Source organism: Penicillium roqueforti, assembly GCF_015533775.1.
Source record: "Penicillium roqueforti strain LCP96 04111 chromosome Unknown scaffold_20, whole genome shotgun sequence".
In the NCBI taxonomy this organism is placed as follows: domain Eukaryota; kingdom Fungi; phylum Ascomycota; class Eurotiomycetes; order Eurotiales; family Aspergillaceae; genus Penicillium; species Penicillium roqueforti.
Window position 1 is genome coordinate 33,377 of NW_024067584.1, and position 19,020 is coordinate 52,396.

A 19,020-nucleotide genomic window follows, 5' to 3' on the forward strand; every position below is an offset into this window, starting at 1 on the left:
ATTGCTATGTTACCGTCGTTTGAGCTTCCTGGCCAAAATCCGAGGATCGGACATAAAAGGACAGCAACAGACCAGGATGCAAGATGTAGCGAACATCGGAATATACGGTCCGAATGTGCAAGGAAAGGACAAGCCAAAGGAGCAAAAATGTTGTTCGAAGGAGCTCACCCCGAGCTCATCTGGACCGCTGCCCTCGGCTGATCTGCGAGCTCACGTGCAGATCATCACCCCAGGGGGCCTTCCCCAATCCCCAATCCCCAATTCCCCACCTTTTCTCTTTTCCTCCTTTCTGTCGTCACCATCACTCTAGGATATCAGTGGAATATTCCCATGGCCTCTTCTGTATCAGTTTTATACAGAGACTTGACAATCTCTCCATAGATAGCTTTGGCAAAGAGCGGGGGCACGGCATTCCCAATCTGCTTGCGCATGAATCTCCCAGCGAACTGGAAGTCCAGGGGAAATGTCTGCAACAGGGCCATCTCACGACTGGTATAGGGCCGGGTACCCGAGGGGTGGTAGTTGTATTCGCCACCTCCGCAAGTAATTGTCCTGGCTAGAGAATGGCGATCAAAAGACGGTCGGTGGCTCAAAGCCCAACGCGCCAGTGCCGCTTCAACGTTGTGGTCTTCGGCATCGGGAGGAATGTTGTCAATCGTGGATGAAATGGTCTCACGCGGACGTAAACCGTGACCAGGCATGCCGTGAGTGGGTTGCGCATAATGTGGTAGAGCTTCACCGGGTCTATGAACACGTGGTTAGATATATAAAATTGGAGTATGAAAAGCATCGTCTTTCACTTAACTTACCCCGCAGCAATAAGAAGCAGTCTCTTCCGCTCCTGAGGCACTCCATATTCATCACAGCCCAGCACCGACCAGCGAACGGAATATCCAAACTCAACCATGTCCAGGACAACTCGATTGAAGATAACGGGGAATCGTTGCGGTAACCCCATGGTTTCCTCCATGGTCAACACCCGGGGACGGGACTCCCGAATCAGACTTCCAGCCGAAAATACGCACGCCGAGTTAGCGTCATCACGAGGACAGGGCACAGTATGAGCAGGGGACCAGGTTTGGCACGGAGGCGAGCAGTGTGCAATATCCACTCGCAGGAATTTCGGATCGTTGGTAAGAAAACTGAAAAAGTCGGAATGCTCGACCTCTACATCGTCAAAATTCAGCTGATATGTTTCTAGTGCATGCTTATCGATATCCACGGCCCATTGTAGCTTGACGCCGGCCTGCTTAGCCCCGCAAGACACACCACCAGCACCGCAGTATGCGTCACCAAAGGTGTATGCACGATCAGGGACAGTCAAATCAATCACACCCTGGCGTTCAAGATCCCTAGCCATGGAAGACACCCTAGCCTCGCCGAAAGGCACAGTGTGGCCTCTCCATTCTGCACGCAGCTGGTTCGCGCGCTTTCCAAGTCCTGGATCTGATTCGGCAAAGGTCAGCCATTCAATGGCACACTGCTCTGCACTTAAAGGTGCATTACCAGGAATAATGACGACTCCATTCTGGCGAATGGTGAGCTTCAGTCGACAAGTCAGTTCATCTCCCGGTGTGAGGTTATTGAAGTCAGTCCGATAGTTGGTGAAGCGAATGGACACAACCCGCCTAACTTTCTTGATGCTGATAAGATCGGTCTTCTGAGTGAGCCAGACCAATTCATTGTTAAGTTTTGGCAAATATGTCTTGGCTTCGGGGTGCGTGGTGCGGTAGAGATGCCGTCCGAAAAAAAGCAGATCATGAGGCTGAGGGATCATGTCCTTGACACGCAGGAAAGAGCCGTCTTCAAGCTCCAGAGATATTCCGGGTTTGAACACAACACCCCCAATATCTATTTCTTGCTGCATTGTCTCCGGTGTTGGGCTGCAGCTGGCGGACTGGTTGCTGATGAGAGATGAGTTGCCAGAAGAAGACCGGTCACTCGCTAAGTCGTCGCCGGCGACAATGACGGAGGCAGCCCCAACGTGTGTCATTTCAGAGGTCAATTCCTCAATGGCTTGATTGGTCTCATCATCGCAGGTGAGGTCAATGACGATCTGCAATTTCTCGGTGGGCTGGAAGGTGTGACTGGCCTCCTGCATGGGTGGAGTGGTATAGATCGCCGACGGATCCAACATGATGATATCTTCGTCGAGCATTGTCCGTTCATGACTGACTGCTCGGAATTCTGCAGTGCTCACAGGGACTGGGTCTCCAAAGGGAGACACTGAAATACGGGATCGATCATTGATATCAGCCATCGATGTGATGGTTGACTGATGAAAATGTTCCATATTCGGCTCGGATGATGCTAAATCCGGAATCTTAATGAATGCGAAGAAGATGAAGTTCGATTTAAACCGATGAATGATCTTAGAGATCTTCTTGTAAGGTCTTTCCGGTATGGTCTCACGTTCGGATGAGTTGGCCTTCAAAAACACTTCTATTTCTATAGCCGGTTCAGACCTAACCCGCGCAAGTGATCACAACTGATTTGAAGGAATCGCAGGGTTTGCCAGGCCTTCTATACATAACAAGTCCAACTGAAGCAACGCAAATTTGTCTTTGTATTTCTATTTGGTCTACAAAGCAGAGATGATATCTAGCTCTGTGCAGCATGAAAGACTGGCATAGAGCCATGGTATTCATTTTATCTCATTGAAGGTCCGCATAGCTGTTCCAATCTGGTTTGTATACTCATCTATGGTTGTATGTCAATATCAACTCTATAGACGCTTAGCCCGTTCCGGATAGTAGGGCATGCCCGGGGAATGCCCGGGCACGTGCCCATAGGCCATTGCTTACTCATATCCCCCCGAAGTCGGCCCGGACGACCACGGGAGGGAAGAGAAAATTTCTGTGGGCACCGAAGAACCACAACCGCAATGGAATATTTTCCTCCCTCTCTCTCTCTCTCTTCTTGGGGTGGTGTTCATTTTCAGTGATCACCATTCTCTTATCTTCACTCCTTCTTTTACGTGATCTGGTTTAGGTAAGTCGCATGATTTCATTGTTTTCAGCTACTTTATGCAAAGCTGCCCCTCTGTCTCTTGTGATGAATTATGGTATTTTATAGATGTTAGACTTCCTAAACAATTGTTGCGGATAAACACCTGGACTGATTTGAGACACTTCAATCTTGCTATACTGTGAATGCGATGTGAACACTGGTACTAATTGTCTTCGTCCATTGCAGAAAACCTACTCTTCGTCAGGATGTGTGGTATCATTGCGCTGATCCAGGCGAACCCCTCGTCTGCGGCCGCCGTGGATCTCCACGAGGCACTTTACCTTCTCCAACGTGAGTTCCGGCCAGAATATATATACCTGCGACCGCGAGACTAAAGGTTCTGGTATCACAGATCGTGGTCAGGATGCAGCCGGTATTGCGACATGCGCATCCGGCGGCCGGATCTACCAACTCAAGGCCAACGGCATGGCTGCCAAGGTCTTCCAGGAAGGTGCTAAGGTTTCCAACCTCCCCGGTTCCATGGGAATTGGCCACCTGCGCTATCCGACCGCAGGATCCAGTGCCAACGCCGAGGCCCAGCCGTTCTACGTGAACAGCCCCTACGGTATCTGCTTTGCGCACAACGGTAACCTCATCAATGCCGGAGACCTCCGGAAGCACCTTGACCTTGAAGCCCACCGTCACATCAACACCGACAGTGACAGCGAGCTGATGCTCAACGTCTTCGCCGATGAGCTCAGCGAGACCAAGAAGGCCCGTGTCAACCACGAGGACGTCTTTGCCAGCTTGAGTCGCATGTACAAGCGTTGCGAGGGTGGGTGGGCCTGCACTGCTATGCTTGCTGGTAAGTTGTGAATCACTCCTGCTGTTTTCTAGTCTATGGCCCTAACTCGCGACTAGGCTTTGGTATCTTGGGTTTCCGTGACTCCTACGGTATCCGCCCCCTCATTCTGGGCTCTCGTCAGTCCGCGGATGGACCCGGCATGGACTACATGATGGCTTCTGAATCAGTGGCTCTGGATCAACTAGGTTTCTCCGACCACCGTGACATTAAGCCCGGTGAGGCGGTCATCATCGCCAAGGGTGGTGAGCCGGTCTTCCGCCAGGTGGCTCCCCAGAAGGCCTATGCCCCGGATATTTTCGAGTATGTCTACTTCGCTCGCCCCGACTCCGTCATGGACGGTATCAGTGTGTACCGTAGCCGGCAACGCATGGGTGACCGTCTCGGTGCACGGATCCTCGAAGTCTTGGGTCCCGACGTTGTCAAGGACATTGACGTGGTCATTCCCATTCCTGAAACGGCGACTACGTCCGCGACCAACGTCGCCCAATATCTTAACAAGCCTTACTGCCAGGGTTTCGTCAAGAACCGTTACGTGTTCCGCACTTTTATCATGCCGGAGCAGAAGACACGGCAACGTGGTGTCCGCCGCAAGCTCAATGCCATGAAGGCTGAGTTCAAGGGCCGCAACGTCCTGTTGGTTGATGACAGTATTGTGCGTGGTACTACTAGTCGCGAAATTGTCAACATGGCCCGGGAAGCCGGCGCCAAGAAGGTTTACCTTGCCAGCTGCGCACCGGAGATCACACATGCTCACATCTACGGTATCGATCTGGCCTCTCCTCAGGAGTTGGTTGCGCACAATCGGGACTCCGCGGCTATCGCCAAGCATATTGGCGCGGAAGCGGTTGTCTTCCAAACTCTACCTGATCTGAAGGATGCCTGTGCTTCGGTTGCCCGTGAGAATGGTCAGGAGGAGCCCACAAACTTTGAGGTCGGTGTCTTCAGCGGTAGCTACATTACCCCTGTTTCTTCCGGTTACTTCGAGCATCTGGAGGCCGTCCGTGGCGAAGGCCGCAAGGTCAAGGCTGTTGACAAGGCCAAGGAGGCTGTCACCAATGGCTGTGCCAACATGACCGACTTCCAGATTGCCGCGCATGGAGTCACTATGGACACCAATGGCAAGATCATCCCTGCCATTGACAACGAGTCGGCCATTGGTGCCGGCACGCAGACCAGCAACTCCGAAGACCAGCAGAACCCTAAGGTCTCGGACCGCATGGACATCAGCATCCACAACCAGGCTGACCATGAGGCATGAGGCATTATTACGAGACATCTGATTTCCATTTTTTTTAAATTTCTTTTTCTCTACCGTTCTGGTAACTTGCATTGGGTATTTGGGCGTTTATTTGAGGGAGCATGTTTGCTGAGTGGCTGATTTGCTACTGTATGATATGGAAATGATGCTCAAAGCATTGAAAATACCAAGACCCGATGTCTTGAGATACACTTGTCAATAACTCTTGATGAAACAAAAATAAATGCAATATTCAATGTTGTTGAAATGCTGTTCTTTCATCGTTGGCTGTCCCAAAGAGGCAGGTCACGTGCCCGTCGTTGGCCAGTAGCATTCCCTCCGCATCATCGACAGACCCACGATGCGCTCATCGGCATGAATCAAGCTTAGCCCTCTGTTCGGTTGAAATGAATTGATACGTCTTGTTATATCGGGACTCGTATACGTTGCTTCACTTGCAAGATTGAACGAAATTGACGCTCCTTCTCTATATAATGGAACGCCGCATTACTCGTTCTGCAGCCCGGGCTGCCACTGCATGGAGTGCGGGAGAAAACAGCCCGTCTGTCACTCAACCACCAAACACTACTAAAGGGAACAAACGAAAGCGTCGAACCCCCAATAAATTGAATACACCCATAATTCAAACAGTCACTGAGGTCAAATCCTCCAATGATTCCGATCCTGCAGTTAAACAAGAAAAACCAGTGTTGCCTCCTTTGTTCGATGAGCTCCCTCATAACCTAGGGCCAATGCCGGCCCCTTTGTCTGTAGCAACACAGCCCACAGCTTCAATTACTGGATCTGACAAGGAAAACCAAACTTTAGAGGGCAACCAAATTGGCAATCCGTCTACTGAGTTCCAAGACACTGTGAACAAAGCTACAACCAAGTTGAAGAAAGAACCCAAGGTTCAAACTACCCAAAGCGGCCGCAAGCCAAAGAAAAATACTTATGGCTTGACGCCCGGTATCTCTCCTTTCCCCGAATTGGTTCGGCCCACTGCCGAGGAGTGCGAAGATGTCAATCGGCTGTTGTCCAGTATCCATGGCGTAGTCACTGCTCCAGCAACCATTCCCGAGCCATCCCTGACAGTCACCGGGTGTGGTGAAGTCCCATCCGTTCTGGACGCTTTAATCAGAACTCTTCTCAGCGGTGCCACCACGGGCAACAACGCCGCCAAGGCCTTTGGTGGGCTTGTGCAACGATTTGGCATTCTTTCAGAAGGCATCGGCAAGGGAAGCGTGAATTGGGATGCTGTACGGCAGGCCACAGTGAAAGACGTGTTTGAAGCAATCAAAAGTGGCGGATTGGCCGACATCAAAAGCAAGAACCTCAAGGCAATTCTTGACATAGTCCACGAAGACAACCAGGCGCGCCGAGCCACATTGTTAGATTCTGAGTCCAAGAATGACTCAATGTCCAACCTGGCGCCTGAAAAGGCTGAAAAGGACAAGCAATACGAGATTGCCTGCGCAGATCAGAACTTTCTCTCTCTCAACCACCTCCACAATCTCACCAGTGAAGAAGCCATGACCGATCTGATCAAATACCCTGGAATCGGACCCAAGACAGCCGCCTGCGTGATCCTGTTCTGCCTCCAGCGGCCCTGTTTCGCTGTCGACACGCACATCTTCCGACTCTGTCGCTGGCTCGGGTGGATCCCCGCCCGTGCAAACGAAGTAACCGCCTTCAGTCACCTGGAAGTGCGCATCCCCGACCATTTGAAGTACTCGCTCCACCAGCTGTTCATCCGGCATGGGAAGATCTGCCCCCGGTGCCGAGCTGCTACCGGCCAGTCCAGTGCTGGCTGGGTGGATGGATGTGTCATTGATCACCTTTTAACTCGCGACGGCAAGCGCAAGAGCAATGGTCCGACTATGGTTTCTAAAAAGAAGGCTCCTGCTACGAGCGCGGTTGGTAAGCGCAAGAGAATGAGCAAGGACTCCGAGGAGGAGACTGAGGAAAGCCTGAGTTCGCTTTCCGACGGAACAAGTGACGAGTGAATGCATTATGACAACGAAATTATGTGAAGTCAAGGTGGAATCTTTACGAGGATTGATCGTATCAATCTATGACGACGAATGGCTTAAGCCGAATATTTACTCTATATGATTATATATTTACCATATTGCTATAGGTCTCAATTCAAGTGTGTTATTATTGCTAAACACAAAGATCAATTCCATAAATCAAGTCTGATATTTCCTAGATGATCGCTGGTCTACCTATGTTGTCGTATAGCACAAGTACCCCTTATCGCCTTATCGTAAACACGAAAAGTCACCAGAAACTCCCTTTACTCCCAACAACACTTTCCAGTTGTCCAATTGCACCAATTCCCGCCATGGGCTGTCTGGCATCCCACATTCCGCCCTCGCTGCGCACTCTTCTGGAGGCCTACGCGCCTCCCGGGTCGGTAGAGTACGCCCCGCACGTCGGAGTCGCGTTGACCTCCCTTCTCGCCGTGTACGTGGGGTACCTCTACATCCAAAGCTTGAGAGAGGCAGCGGTCGTTTTCAATGTTCCTATCCCGTCCGAAATTCGCAATAGCAGGTCAATCAAGACATGGGATGAGGTTCAGGGGTTGCAGAAAATAGTGTTGGAGGATCAAGCTCAGGGAGTGAGTTAATATGCCTGGTCTTTCGCTTGGGATCCTTTCCTTGCGGTTTCTTTTTCTTGTTCCTGCGCTAATTGCCCTTCCACTATACAGAAATGGAACAATGAATTGATTGTGAGCTACTGTCCTGCCGATGGGAGGGTGCTCGGTAACGGAATCAAGCCCGCCACGGTTGAAGATGTCAACGAAGTTGTTCGGGTTGCGGGAGCTGCTCAACCGGAGTGGGCAAAGACTACCTTTGCGGAGCGCAGAAAGGTTCTCCGGACATTGCTGAAGTATGTGGATTGGCATATTTGCTCCGCCCTATGAAACTATTGCGCTTTTTCTACGTCACCCGGCGAAGCTTCCAACTAACACCTCGCAGATATGTCCTAGACCACCAAGAAGACCTCGTTACCGCATGCTGTCTCGATTCGGGTAAAACAAAAGTTGACGGCTCATTCGGCGAGATCCTTGTGACAGTGGAGAAGCTCAAGTGGACAATCGATCATGGCGAGAAGGCACTGCTGCCAGAGCGCCGACCGACCAACTTCCTGATGATGTACAAGAAGAACACGGTCACATACGAACCGCTGGGCGTGGTGGGTGCCTGTGTATCCTGGAACTACCCGTTACATAACTTCATTGGACCGATCATCAGCGCGCTGTTCACCGGCAACGCAGTGGTTGTCAAGCCGTCTGAGCAGACTGCATGGTCCGCAGTCTACTTCCTCGAGATGGTGCGCGGCGCGCTCTCTAGCTGTGGCCACTCGCGCGATCTGGTCCAGACGCTAGTCTGTCTACCTAATGTTGCCGATGCATTCACCTCGCACCCTGATATCGCGCATATAACCTTCATTGGATCCCGGCCCGTTGCCCACCACGTCTGCACATCAGCAGCCAAGTCACTCATCCCCGTTTGTGTCGAGCTGGGCGGAAAAGACCCCGCCGTGATCCTGGACGACTCCCGCACTCTCCGCAATCTCCCTTCCATCGCATCTATCCTCATGCGCGGTGTCTTCCAATCATCCGGCCAGAACTGCATCGGCGTCGAGCGTATCATCGCCCTCCCCAACGCATACGACCGACTCATCGAAATCGTAACCCCACGCATTCAAAATCTCCACCTCGGCTCTGTCCTCCTCGACACCGCAACCCCAGACGTCGGTGCGATGATCTCGCCAGTATCATTCGCCAACCTCGAGAAACTCATCAACGAAGCCGTGCAACAAGGCGCACGTCTCCTCGCCGGCGGCACCGAACACAAACACCCAGTCCACCAACACGGCCACTACTTCACACCAACCCTGCTAGTAGACGTGACACGCGACATGCGGATCGCACAAACAGAGCTCTTCGCCCCAGTCTTCCTAATGATGCGCGCCGAGTCCGTTCCTGACGCAATCGCCATCGCAAACTCAACGCCATACGCACTAGGCGCGAGCGTCTTCGGGCACCAACAATCGGACGTGCAAGCCTGCGTGTCAAGAATCTCCGCCGGCATGGTAGCCATCAACGACTTCGGTGCCTTTTACGCCGTGCAGTTGCCGTTTGGCGGCGTGCGCGGGTCCGGATATGGCCGGTTCGCGGGCGAGGAGGGACTCCGTGGTCTGTGCAATATCAAGGCTGTTTGCGTTGACCGGTTTCCTACGTTGATTGGCACTGGGATCCCGCCACGCGTGGACTATCCTATCCAGAACCGGGCGGACGCGGCGGACGCGAAGGGTGGGGTTGCGGCTTGGGAGATGTGTAAGGGTATTGTTGAGATGGGGTATGAGTTGACGCTGGGTGGGCGTATTGCTGGTATTCTGCGGTTGTTGAGGAATATGTGAGGTCTGTTCTTTGGAATTTTCAAAAATCTTGTTTCATATCGATCTTTTGTACTATACATAGTCCATCTTGCTTGAGTGATATCTCTAGCTATGGGAATATTTGACTCAAAGTGTATTCATACTTCACATCTATGCATATCTAGAAATCTTGTTACTTCGCCAATCTAAAATCAGGGTATAACGCTAACAACAAAGTCCTCATAAACTCGGAACAATTTCACGGAGGAAGAGGAGGGCCGAACTTCTTCAGCCAGTGATCCTCAGTCCGGAACGAACTCTCCATCATCCAATTCCCCAATGGTTCCCGGAAGGGTTCAAGAACCTCATCGACAAAGCGCGAGCCCTCGAGATCCAGGATATCCAACTGACCATTACAGAACAGCTGACCAGTCGGGAAACCATGAGCATACTCAACCTGCGCAGGGAGACGCAGCAGGAAATCCGACAACCAGCGCGCAAACTTCCCATTCATCTCGTTGTAGGTATTTGGGTTCGTCCTCGCAAGTTCCATATTATCGACAGTCCACTTCGTGATCTCGGATGACCAGCTAGGCAAAGACTCCGCACTAGCACGGAGGAGAGCCTCGAAGAAAGCCAAGTTGAGGTGTGGCTTGTCGCGGCCGATGCGGGTCACAGCGAGGAAGTGCTCGGATGGGATGGTATAGTAGACGCCGCGGCCCTGGTTCTCTGATTTGTAGCGGCAGAGGAACTCGTCGATTTTGAGGAGGGAGATCATGGCGTTGAAGTTCTGGTGACGGATTGCGTTCTGGATTCCTTCGTGCAGGGCTTTGCGGTCGACTTCGGTCAGGGTCGAGGGCGATAATTGGCCCTTTCCATGGGTCCAATTGCACGAGGTCATGCGCAGCATCTCCAGGAAAGCAACGTCTTCTGGGGGGAAACCGTTGCTGCGGCCGCGGAGGAGATGGGGTGGAAATTTGCACAGGTCCAGTGCGGGCATGTTGACGGTCAATCCTACATCCACACATTGAAGCTCGGTGGTGACCATCGGCAGGACATGGAGCGTGTAATCATGGATCCCTGTCGCTGCGTTCGGGGCCATCCGGAAGAACTCCGGGGGCATGCAAGCGATTTCCCTCATCGGCCCGCCCTTCCCATGGAATACGCGGACGCTGTCGTCCTTACGCGCTATGAACTTTTCAAGGGCAGCCCGCTCGCTTTCATCCGTCACGATACCGGCGTTGATCCAGCGACGGTAGATGGTGAGGATCTGCATTGTTGGAACCTGGTCGCGCACGCGGTCCACGGTACACCACCTGCATTTGAAGACGGCTTCCTGTAAGCGGGCGCGCTCGTCCAGTGTGAGGGGAACGTAGTCGAGCGGGACCATCATGCGGTCGATAACCTTGCTGCGGGGGTTTTCGAGCGCATCGTTCCAGAACGCAAGAAGGATGAGAGCGCGGTATATGTGTTCACCGGAGAGGGCGCGCGATAGGAACGGCGAAGCTCGAGGGAAGTTCAGATTGAGCGAGTGTAGGAAGATCTGCTCGATGATCTCAACGGGCAGGGCCTCTAGGAGAGACAACATCCTGCGGGAAGTATGCGGGCGCGAGATTCTAGGTGTGGGCGAATTAGAAGGACGGTCATAGGGGCTCGATCTCGACCGCGAAGACCGAGATGAGCTGCTCCGAATCGGGTTCTTAAAGGTACGACGGCGCTTCGATTTGGGGATAGCGGTAGAATGCGAACTTGCGGGCATAGGCGGAGCCAGCTTTCTCCGCGTCACGGGTTCATCTTCGCGTTTTGGTGGGCTCATGGAGCAATTGAACGTTCGCACTATCTGGGGTACATCGATCTGTGAGCTTGAACCATTTCTGAGCCGTGTAGGGTAATTATTCAGTGTTGCAGTATGTTTTTCGCATATCAACTCTAGAAAGTATACAACTTTGCAGGCCAAGTCTGTAACCCCGTCTGATTGGCGGGGCAGAGCCCGACAGGTGTTAGGGCTGGCCACTTGAGGGCTGGAAGGTCACATGGTATCACGTGATGGCTCCCCACTCTGTTCCTAAATCGGGTCTAGCCCGTTATCAAATGACGTCAAGGTCTATCAGCAAAAGAAAAGTTGTTGAACAAGAAGAATGTCATTCCGAAGGGTTCAACATGGTTAAATTAGAAATCAGGCATGGAGACATTTTAAAGGCTAGATGGCCCATTTAGGATCCACCAATTGCCCCACAAAGCCAGCCTTGTCGAAAGATTCTGCACTTTGGAATAATCCAGCCGAAATCAAGGAACAGCCTGGTGTCGATGTCGAAATGACGGAATGATCGTTGGACTGCCCCTGGTGCCTTGTGTATCCAATTTGGCGATTGCAAACTCTCACTCCTTTTCTCTCATTCCTCCACAAACCTTGAATTCTGTCATAGCTTCCCCAACTACGTCACCGGCGTCTGCACCTTCTGATCTCTGACGCCTCGCAAGACAAGCTTAGTTGCATGAACTTGTCTATCAATCGCCCTTTCCGGACACCACTTACACCACTTACGTATCTAAACAGGAAATTATCAGTCCCTGTCTTAGATGATCACCGTTGCCATTCTTATTTAAACCACCGGTCCATCTACGTTACTATCTTCAATATGCACCCTTTCAGTGATCCAACAGTCCATACACACGCCTCTTCCAGCTCAGATTCTACTCTCAGCTCCAAACCGAGATAAACATCTTCATACAAAACAACCAAACAACAAGAAAACTTTCATCTTCAATATGGGTTGCGTCGTTTCTTGCGTATGCGAACCACATCTGCTTTCTATGAGATCTCAACTAACATACTGCCTCTAGATCCAAAGCGTCTTCCGCGCCATCGGTAGCTGCCTCATGGCTATCGTCAATGCCGTCGGCTCCATCTTGCACGCCATCATCAGCGGCGTGGTCACAGTGATCGATGCCATCATCTCCTGTCTGACCTGCGGCTCCTGTGGAAGAAGTAGACGAAGTCGGCGATCAGCAGTCTGATAGGAAGCAGACCATCGTGTCTGTGTGCGCCTCTTGAGTCCATGGGGATAAGAGGGCTGGATATGGGTTCTACGATTGTTATGCCAGCGCGGATTTTCTTTTGTCATTATACCTTCTTGGAGTAAATACCCCATGGCGCAGTTTTTCAATTGCGAATTATGAATCAAATTTTAGGTTACGAAATACTTCACCTCTATTTACATTGCTCTCTTCCATAAATGATGTGATTGTAGAAGATGTGTGTACGCATGGTAAGTCTTGAAGTATGAATTCACATTGGTGAGTATTATTCTCAAAAGCAAGTATATCAACTCCCATCTTCTAGTGGAGACGACTCGACATATCGCAACAAATCCTGCTTTGCATCTGCGGGTATATCACCCCAACGCTCATTCAAGATAACATCTGCGAACGGATCCTCAGGTCCACTCCCATAGCGCCGGACAAGGGAATAATGTGAATGCTGTAACGGCCAGCGAGCAGGGACACGACAATTCGCAGCACGGAACGATATTTGCAGCAAGCGACGAAAAGGCTCGATCTTGCGCTTTCGGATGAGCCGATATGTGATACCCGATGATCGGTCCGGCCTGGCCTCATCCTCGTCCAGGTAAAAGTCCGCAGAAAGCAGCTGCAAGAACTCAAACTGCGCATCTGACCAGGGCGAGCGCAAGACCTTGTCCGGAATACGGCCAGGTCCAATAGGCACTGCGCACGGCAGCCGGAAGAGGTCGTTCTCGTGGTATATCTCGTGTGGTTTGCGGATCTGCACAGCCCCAAAATGGAACCAGATTGCCACTTTGCGATCGACAGTGCGGTCGACAGTGCGCGACGGGGTCCGTGAAGTGTCCTCCAGCTGTGCGGGGATCACCAAATCGCCTTTCCCGCGCCGGCCGAGTACGGCCCAGTCACAGGCTTCTAGATTTTCGAAGCGTGGGTCCAGATTTGAGAGCACTGCTTGGTCATCCGGGTGGAAGACTAGGCCGGCACATTTGCGCCGGATGGTATGCGCAACGTACTCACGCTGGCATTTCCGGAACAGGGGGAGTGTGCACCACCGACATGCCAGCAGGTCGGTCTGTAGTTGTTGGCGCTCTTGCCAGGGCAAGGCCCAGAAGTCCAAAGGTGGGGGTAGGAAATCCGGGGTAAAGAATCCCTCTCGCGAGCCTAAATTGGGACTGCTGAATGCAAGCCGAATGAGCCAGGTGTAGAGCAATGGATTGGACAGGGCTTGGCTGAGACGTGGGGAGGCACGAGGGAGGTTCACTTCAAGACTATGAAGAAAGATCAATTGCAGGATTTCCACGGGCAGTGACTCCAGGCGCGAGCACGGGTGGTCGGCCAATGGATCAGACGGGCCTGAGCCCATTTGCAACGTGCGTCTAAAGGTGATTTGTTATTATATGGCTTGTATAGCTTTTTCGTAGCAAGACGGTGTTCACTTGTAGAATCACACGGTATTTTTATGGTCGTGAAGAGTCAGGAGGAAGAGCAGAAACGGATATGGTTTATCTCAATGGAAACACAGTCCATATATTGACTGCAGACTTCGCATAATGTTGTCCTGTAGCTCCTCGTGACTCATAGGAGAGGCGCTTGACAACGCTTCCAGCGAAGTCTCGAATGAAAAGAGCAATTGAAAGGAAAAACCCGGCCCATTGCTGGGAGAGGGGTAGGGCCCAGGGGATGTGGGTAAACTGAGGTGAGCTGCGTGTCTTGGCAAGGTCAGCTTGAGAGCTCGTCATCAAGCGAGATTCTGTATGTGGCTTAATCGTCAGTGCATCTAATCAGATTGGAATAGATTGCTGCTCAGTATTTCTTGTCAGAGTTGCAAAAAGACCCGTTTTTCGCATGATACTTAGCTATATATCCTCCTTCACTCAACCTGCTAAGATATATATCGGACTAACAATGTCTATTGCCTTGTTTTTTAATCCAAAGCCCATTTCTCGATCAATTGGTTTGATATCTTGTTGAAAAGTACTAGATTACAGTAGAATCTATTAATGAACGCAGAAACGACAAATGTATTGTTTCTATACACATCCCAACTGCTCCACCACACTATCGGAGGTATCTGACCACACACTGGCTGAATAGCCGTCTTCTTGGCTCCAAAAGTCATGATCACGTAGTGCAATGGAGCGAGGAATAAAAAGGCGGATTTGAGGCCACAAGAGTCCACGCTTAAACGGCGGACAGATCGCCGAAGCGCTCCTACATAAGGGAATGGTATAAGTATCGAAACAGACGCATTGTTCTCAGCAAGACAGTCAACACATACCTTGTAGCCAGGGGGCATCCACTTGCCCTTGGAGACGAGGGAAGCGGTCTTCTCGTCGATCTCGGGCTGGGCGGCGGCAACCTCGTCCTAAAAAAGCAAGCATGTGAGTAATGGTCCCAATTCTGCAGTCTAAAGCAGATAATACGTACGACAGTGAGGTCCTCGAAGGGACGGGCGGTCTCGATGTTCTCCAGGGTCTTCTGCAAGTTCTGCAACTCAGCCTCAACCTTACCCTTGGTAGCCTCGGCGTTCTGAACAGCCTGGGCCTCGAAGGCGTCAATGGCCTTGAGCTGGCGGTTGACATCGTAGGTAGCGGGCTTGAAAGCCTTGAAGTGGTTCTCGAGCTCGTCGACGATAGCCTGGTTCTTCAGGATGCCGCGGTAGTGGCTGAAGTCAACAGTCTGGGGTTGCTCGGAGAGGACCTGGACCTTGCGGCGAGCCTCGTCATTGCGCTTCTTGAAAGCTTGGAGGGAGGTAGCGGTCTGGCCGCGGAGGCCGAGGGAGGTCGACACCTTGACCCAGTCGATCTTGAGAGCGGCGCTGCGCTGTTTTCGGGTGAAGGGAGTTAGCGGGAGTCATCCAGACGGGTTGACAAGGGATTGTCATAACGAGGAGTAGGAGCGAAACATACAGCAGCCATTGTGACGGGTATGATAGAGGTTGGGGGTGGGGAGAAGAGAGGGGAGTTCAATGTGCAGGGAGTTGCCGAACGAGGAGCGACCGGAAGGTTTGGATTGTTCAAATCACGTGATGTCCATTCCGAAATCCACCGTGTATTGTATAGGCGACAAATTATAAAGCGATCGTGTTAATTCTTGTAAATTACTTATAGACAGCTTATATCTTTGCTCACTACCAAGTTCAGATTGATTAATTGACTCATCCGCGGGTTCAATTGTTTTTTGGGCTAAATTGTGTACACTATGGGCGACAACATGCCAGATATCTCCATCTGGAAAGCATAACCCAAGTCCCTCGTAGAACCTTAAATAGGGTCACTCGTTATATGCTGAGAGCCATGATGGAGTTAACGATATCGTTGTCGTTCTCCCGAAGAGCCTTGACGGCCTTCTTGCGGGACACGTTTGCTTGTGCCATGACCAGCTCGATATCCTTGGACTCAAGGTTGGTCTCATCGACCTCCTCACCATCATCCTCCTCGTCCTCCTTCTTATCCTCGGTCTCGGGGGCCTTGCCCTTGCCGAGAATCTCCTCGTGGTCGTGACCGGCGTGGTCGCCGGTGGCCTCGGAGGCAGCGAGCTGCTGGGCGGCGGAAGCCTGGGCCTGGGAGTTCAGGTCCTCAATCTTGGCCTCACCGAAGATGCTAAAAGGTGTTAGTAAATGTAGTTCACGGATGAGCGAGTCTAATTGGGTTCCACGTACATCCAGCAGTTGCTGTTGGGGGAACGGTAAACCTCGGGCTGGTTAACAACGAAGAGGATCTTTAATTCCAACAATTAGCATCTCCATGGTCAGAATATATCGAGTTATTTCATCTCGTTGGTAGCAAGTGTTGCGCTTCATGGTCGCAATCACATTGTACTTGGCGGGGTAGAAAATGCCATGACGGTCGCATCGGGATCACATACGTTCTTGGGGCGGCGGAGAGTGACACGGGTGATGCCAGGGACGAGCTTCAGGCCGAGCTTGCCAATGGCCTTGCGGGCCTTCTTCTCACCACGAGAGTGGATAGCGACAGCGGCACCGGCGGGAATGTTGGGCTCATCGCCAGCCTCGGAGCCAGACTCAGAGGAGCTCTCCTCGACGGTCTTGGTGACCTCGTCATCGTGGATTTCTTCAACGCGGGGATCAGCCATTTTTGCGATGTAAAAGGGCCTAAGATGAATGCGAAAAAGAGTTGATTAGTTGGGTTGGTTGGTTCGGCAATGGGTGTCAGGGCTGGTTGAATGGTGTGAGAGCGGGCATAGTGGGAGAGAATGGTCAACACCCCCACGAATCGCCCACACCAAGGGAAGGGCGGAAACTGATGTTGAAAAGTCGATAATTCAGTCGAGTAAACACTCATACATACCTGAGAGGTAAATATCAAGCTGTTGGGAGTGGGGATGGATTTTGTTGAAGGTGAAGGTGCGTAGCTGTGCGCCAGACCGAACCCGAAAATCATTAGCGAGCGCGCACCCCCAGACTGCCCTGCACACATTGCCCTATATGGAACTACATCACCAATTCCAAACTAGATTGGCTAATCATTTATAGATCCCATCTAGATCAAAATAAATATATGAATAATACAGTTAATACAGTTTGCAGGTCATTATTTACGTATCTGCTCGTTCTATTCTTTTTGTAGAGCCAGAAGTTCAATATTCCCCGTTGGGGGGATATAAAAATGAGTCCAGAGCCAGAGGTAAACCAAATGACAAAAGGCCCCTTTGCCGGGATATCAAGGATTTTGAATCATTTTTGCTGTTCATTGATGATGCATACAGCGATTTTGCCAGAGTATTACCAGCAATGGAAACCCTTCCAGGACACCTCCTTCAAACCCATGCACCGAAACCTCGTAACCATCTATGACTTGTTGGCAGCGCGAGCCTTGGCGTGGGACTTCTGGACCTCGTAGCGAGCCTAGAGTGGTGTTAGTTGAACTGCTTGTAATTCCCCCAGATTATCAGATCGGGTGGGCCCAGGCGCATTCATGCCAGAGCGATCCCCCCATTTCAAGATGTCGAACGTACCTGCTTGCGGAGGCGCAGAACCTTGAAGCGCTCGAAGTCGGAAAGGTTCTTGCGGCGCTCGGAGCGGTCGGTGCGCTGAGCGAAGGTGCTCTTGGCCCACTTGCCATCAATCTCGTTCTTAGCCCAAAGCTTCTTCACGGGACCGGTACCGGCAGCACGGGGAAGCTTGGGGATGGTGAAGTGAGTGAGGGTAGCGTGGGCGAGGGGGAGAACGTGACGGGGCACGATCTTCTGCTCCTCGGTGGAGGGACCGTCGACCAGGACCTGAACAAAAAAATCGCAAGTCAATACACATTCCCAGTCTTAAAGATCTCCGAAAATCCCGAGTCCTTCGATTTTTGTCACGATTTCCGGATTCAGAGGGCGATTCCACATACACGGCGGTGGTCCACGATCTCAACGATGGCAGCAAGCTTGCCTTCGAAGGGGCCGCTGCGGATCAGCACTAGGCGGCCAACCTCAACCAGCTTCCACGAAGCGACCTTGACATCGATATCGGCCATGGCGAAATTCTGCGGGACGAAAAATTCAGCGTCGCGGCTCTGTAATATTTGTAGATTGCACACTCACGGTCGACAGGGGGTATGAGTCGAGAGGGGGTTGTCGAAAGAGTTCAATTGTCCAAGAGTTGTCTCGAAATTCGGATGTGCCCACACTCGCAACATTCTCGCTTAACCGGCCACTTGCAGGTCTAGGGCTCTGATTAGGTCAGCATCCGCATTAACAATTATCCGAGCCCGTGCATTTATCTAGTTTTTTTTGCCGCAGAACTTTTGATGATCTCTCTAAGCTACCCAGCTTTACAAGCTCCAGCCTTTGATGATGAGTCTGTGTTGCTTTCAGTTTCGACAACTGCTCAAATGTAGAATTTACTAAGGTATGCTCATATCCCCATTTTCCCCTCGTTTTCCGTTCTTTTCCCCCTCATTCCTCATATGATGCCGTAATTTGCGATTGACCCAGTGTCTGTGAGGCCCTCGCCGGGGCTCTCTATACAGCACTGTCGGATGATATTCAATTTCTTACATATTCTGATATGGATTATAACTCTCACGTTATATTGTCAATGCTATTGAGAGACATCGCGCTGACAGTTTTAAGATTTAGGACATCTGCCTTGATATACAAGGACTTCTTGACAACACCGCATCTCTTCAGCTTTCCACAGGGTACGTTCATACAATCCTCCATTCAACACCCCCAGGTCCGATGATTAGAACATTTTATCACGCCTAGATAGTAATTGAGCTTCTCGCTATGAAATTACCTAACTACCAAGATCTCTGAGAACCTATCACCTTGCACATTATTGCTTGTTATGCTGGTTGTGACTTGTCGCTAACCTTCAAAAGAATATAGGAACTTCTGTGTCAGTCTGGCAGTTTGCTGTCTTATATACCATCGAAATGAACAATATATTAGAACAACACCTTGTCCATCAGTAGTTCAGTTGGTAATCTTCCTAAACATCCATGGATAACTTAATTTACCTCGGTTCATCCATGTTGTACTCCGTAAATAGTACATCTACAAACACCTCGGTACAAATGCAAGTAGTTTTGATTACAATAAGTCGTGC

General features: G+C 51.2%; 10 protein-coding genes across 10 annotated transcripts; 4 read left to right on the forward strand and 6 right to left on the reverse strand.

Annotated features, from left to right (window-relative positions):
* Nucleotides 1-314: 314 nt before the first annotated feature.
* Nucleotides 315-2,293, reverse strand: LCP9604111_6941 (DNA cytosine methyltransferase; the record flags this gene model as incomplete). The annotated part of the gene is made up of 2 exons (XM_039074918.1): nt 315-744; nt 810-2,293. 2 exons carry the CDS (start codon nt 2,291-2,293, stop codon nt 315-317), a joined length of 1,914 nt encoding a protein of 637 aa, XP_038926943.1.
* A 922-nt stretch (nt 2,294-3,215) lies between these two features.
* LCP9604111_6942 (amidophosphoribosyltransferase) lies at nt 3,216-5,072 on the forward strand (the record flags this gene model as incomplete). The annotated part of the gene is made up of 3 exons (XM_039074919.1): nt 3,216-3,300; nt 3,362-3,814; nt 3,871-5,072. The coding sequence occupies 3 exons, from the start codon at nt 3,216-3,218 to the stop codon at nt 5,070-5,072; spliced, it is 1,740 nt and encodes a 579-aa protein (XP_038926944.1).
* Nucleotides 5,073-5,545: 473 nt separating this feature from the next.
* LCP9604111_6943 (endonuclease III domain-containing protein) lies at nt 5,546-7,057 on the forward strand (the record flags this gene model as incomplete). Its single annotated transcript, XM_039074920.1, has 1 exon — nt 5,546-7,057. The coding sequence occupies one exon, from the start codon at nt 5,546-5,548 to the stop codon at nt 7,055-7,057; it is 1,512 nt and encodes a 503-aa protein (XP_038926945.1).
* Nucleotides 7,058-7,398: 341 nt separating this feature from the next.
* On the forward strand, nt 7,399-9,482 carry LCP9604111_6944 (aldehyde dehydrogenase family protein; the record flags this gene model as incomplete). The annotated part of the gene is made up of 3 exons (XM_039074921.1): nt 7,399-7,674; nt 7,765-7,946; nt 8,036-9,482. The coding sequence occupies 3 exons, from the start codon at nt 7,399-7,401 to the stop codon at nt 9,480-9,482; spliced, it is 1,905 nt and encodes a 634-aa protein (XP_038926946.1).
* Nucleotides 9,483-9,699: 217 nt separating this feature from the next.
* LCP9604111_6945 (uncharacterized protein) lies at nt 9,700-11,256 on the reverse strand (the record flags this gene model as incomplete). The annotated part of the gene is made up of 1 exon (XM_039074922.1): nt 9,700-11,256. The coding sequence occupies one exon, from the start codon at nt 11,254-11,256 to the stop codon at nt 9,700-9,702; it is 1,557 nt and encodes a 518-aa protein (XP_038926947.1).
* Nucleotides 11,257-12,765: 1,509 nt separating this feature from the next.
* LCP9604111_6946 (uncharacterized protein) lies at nt 12,766-13,827 on the reverse strand (the record flags this gene model as incomplete). Its single annotated transcript, XM_039074923.1, has 1 exon — nt 12,766-13,827. One exon carries the CDS (start codon nt 13,825-13,827, stop codon nt 12,766-12,768), a length of 1,062 nt encoding a protein of 353 aa, XP_038926948.1.
* An 818-nt stretch (nt 13,828-14,645) lies between these two features.
* LCP9604111_6947 (F1F0 ATP synthase subunit d) lies at nt 14,646-15,382 on the reverse strand (the record flags this gene model as incomplete). The annotated part of the gene is made up of 4 exons (XM_039074924.1): nt 14,646-14,675; nt 14,743-14,829; nt 14,892-15,287; nt 15,374-15,382. 4 exons carry the CDS (start codon nt 15,380-15,382, stop codon nt 14,646-14,648), a joined length of 522 nt encoding a protein of 173 aa, XP_038926949.1.
* Nucleotides 15,383-15,744: 362 nt separating this feature from the next.
* LCP9604111_6948 (nascent polypeptide-associated complex subunit alpha) lies at nt 15,745-16,559 on the reverse strand (the record flags this gene model as incomplete). The annotated part of the gene is made up of 3 exons (XM_039074925.1): nt 15,745-16,066; nt 16,126-16,184; nt 16,332-16,559. 3 exons carry the CDS (start codon nt 16,557-16,559, stop codon nt 15,745-15,747), a joined length of 609 nt encoding a protein of 202 aa, XP_038926950.1.
* A 715-nt stretch (nt 16,560-17,274) lies between these two features.
* On the reverse strand, nt 17,275-17,944 carry LCP9604111_6949 (60S ribosomal protein eL14; the record flags this gene model as incomplete). Its single annotated transcript, XM_039074926.1, has 3 exons — nt 17,275-17,331; nt 17,442-17,705; nt 17,819-17,944. The coding sequence occupies 3 exons, from the start codon at nt 17,942-17,944 to the stop codon at nt 17,275-17,277; spliced, it is 447 nt and encodes a 148-aa protein (XP_038926951.1).
* A 141-nt stretch (nt 17,945-18,085) lies between these two features.
* On the forward strand, nt 18,086-18,921 carry LCP9604111_6950 (uncharacterized protein; the record flags this gene model as incomplete). Its single annotated transcript, XM_039074928.1, has 4 exons — nt 18,086-18,130; nt 18,308-18,318; nt 18,543-18,610; nt 18,794-18,921. 4 exons carry the CDS (start codon nt 18,086-18,088, stop codon nt 18,919-18,921), a joined length of 252 nt encoding a protein of 83 aa, XP_038926952.1.
* Between the last annotated feature and the right edge of the window lie 99 nt (nt 18,922-19,020).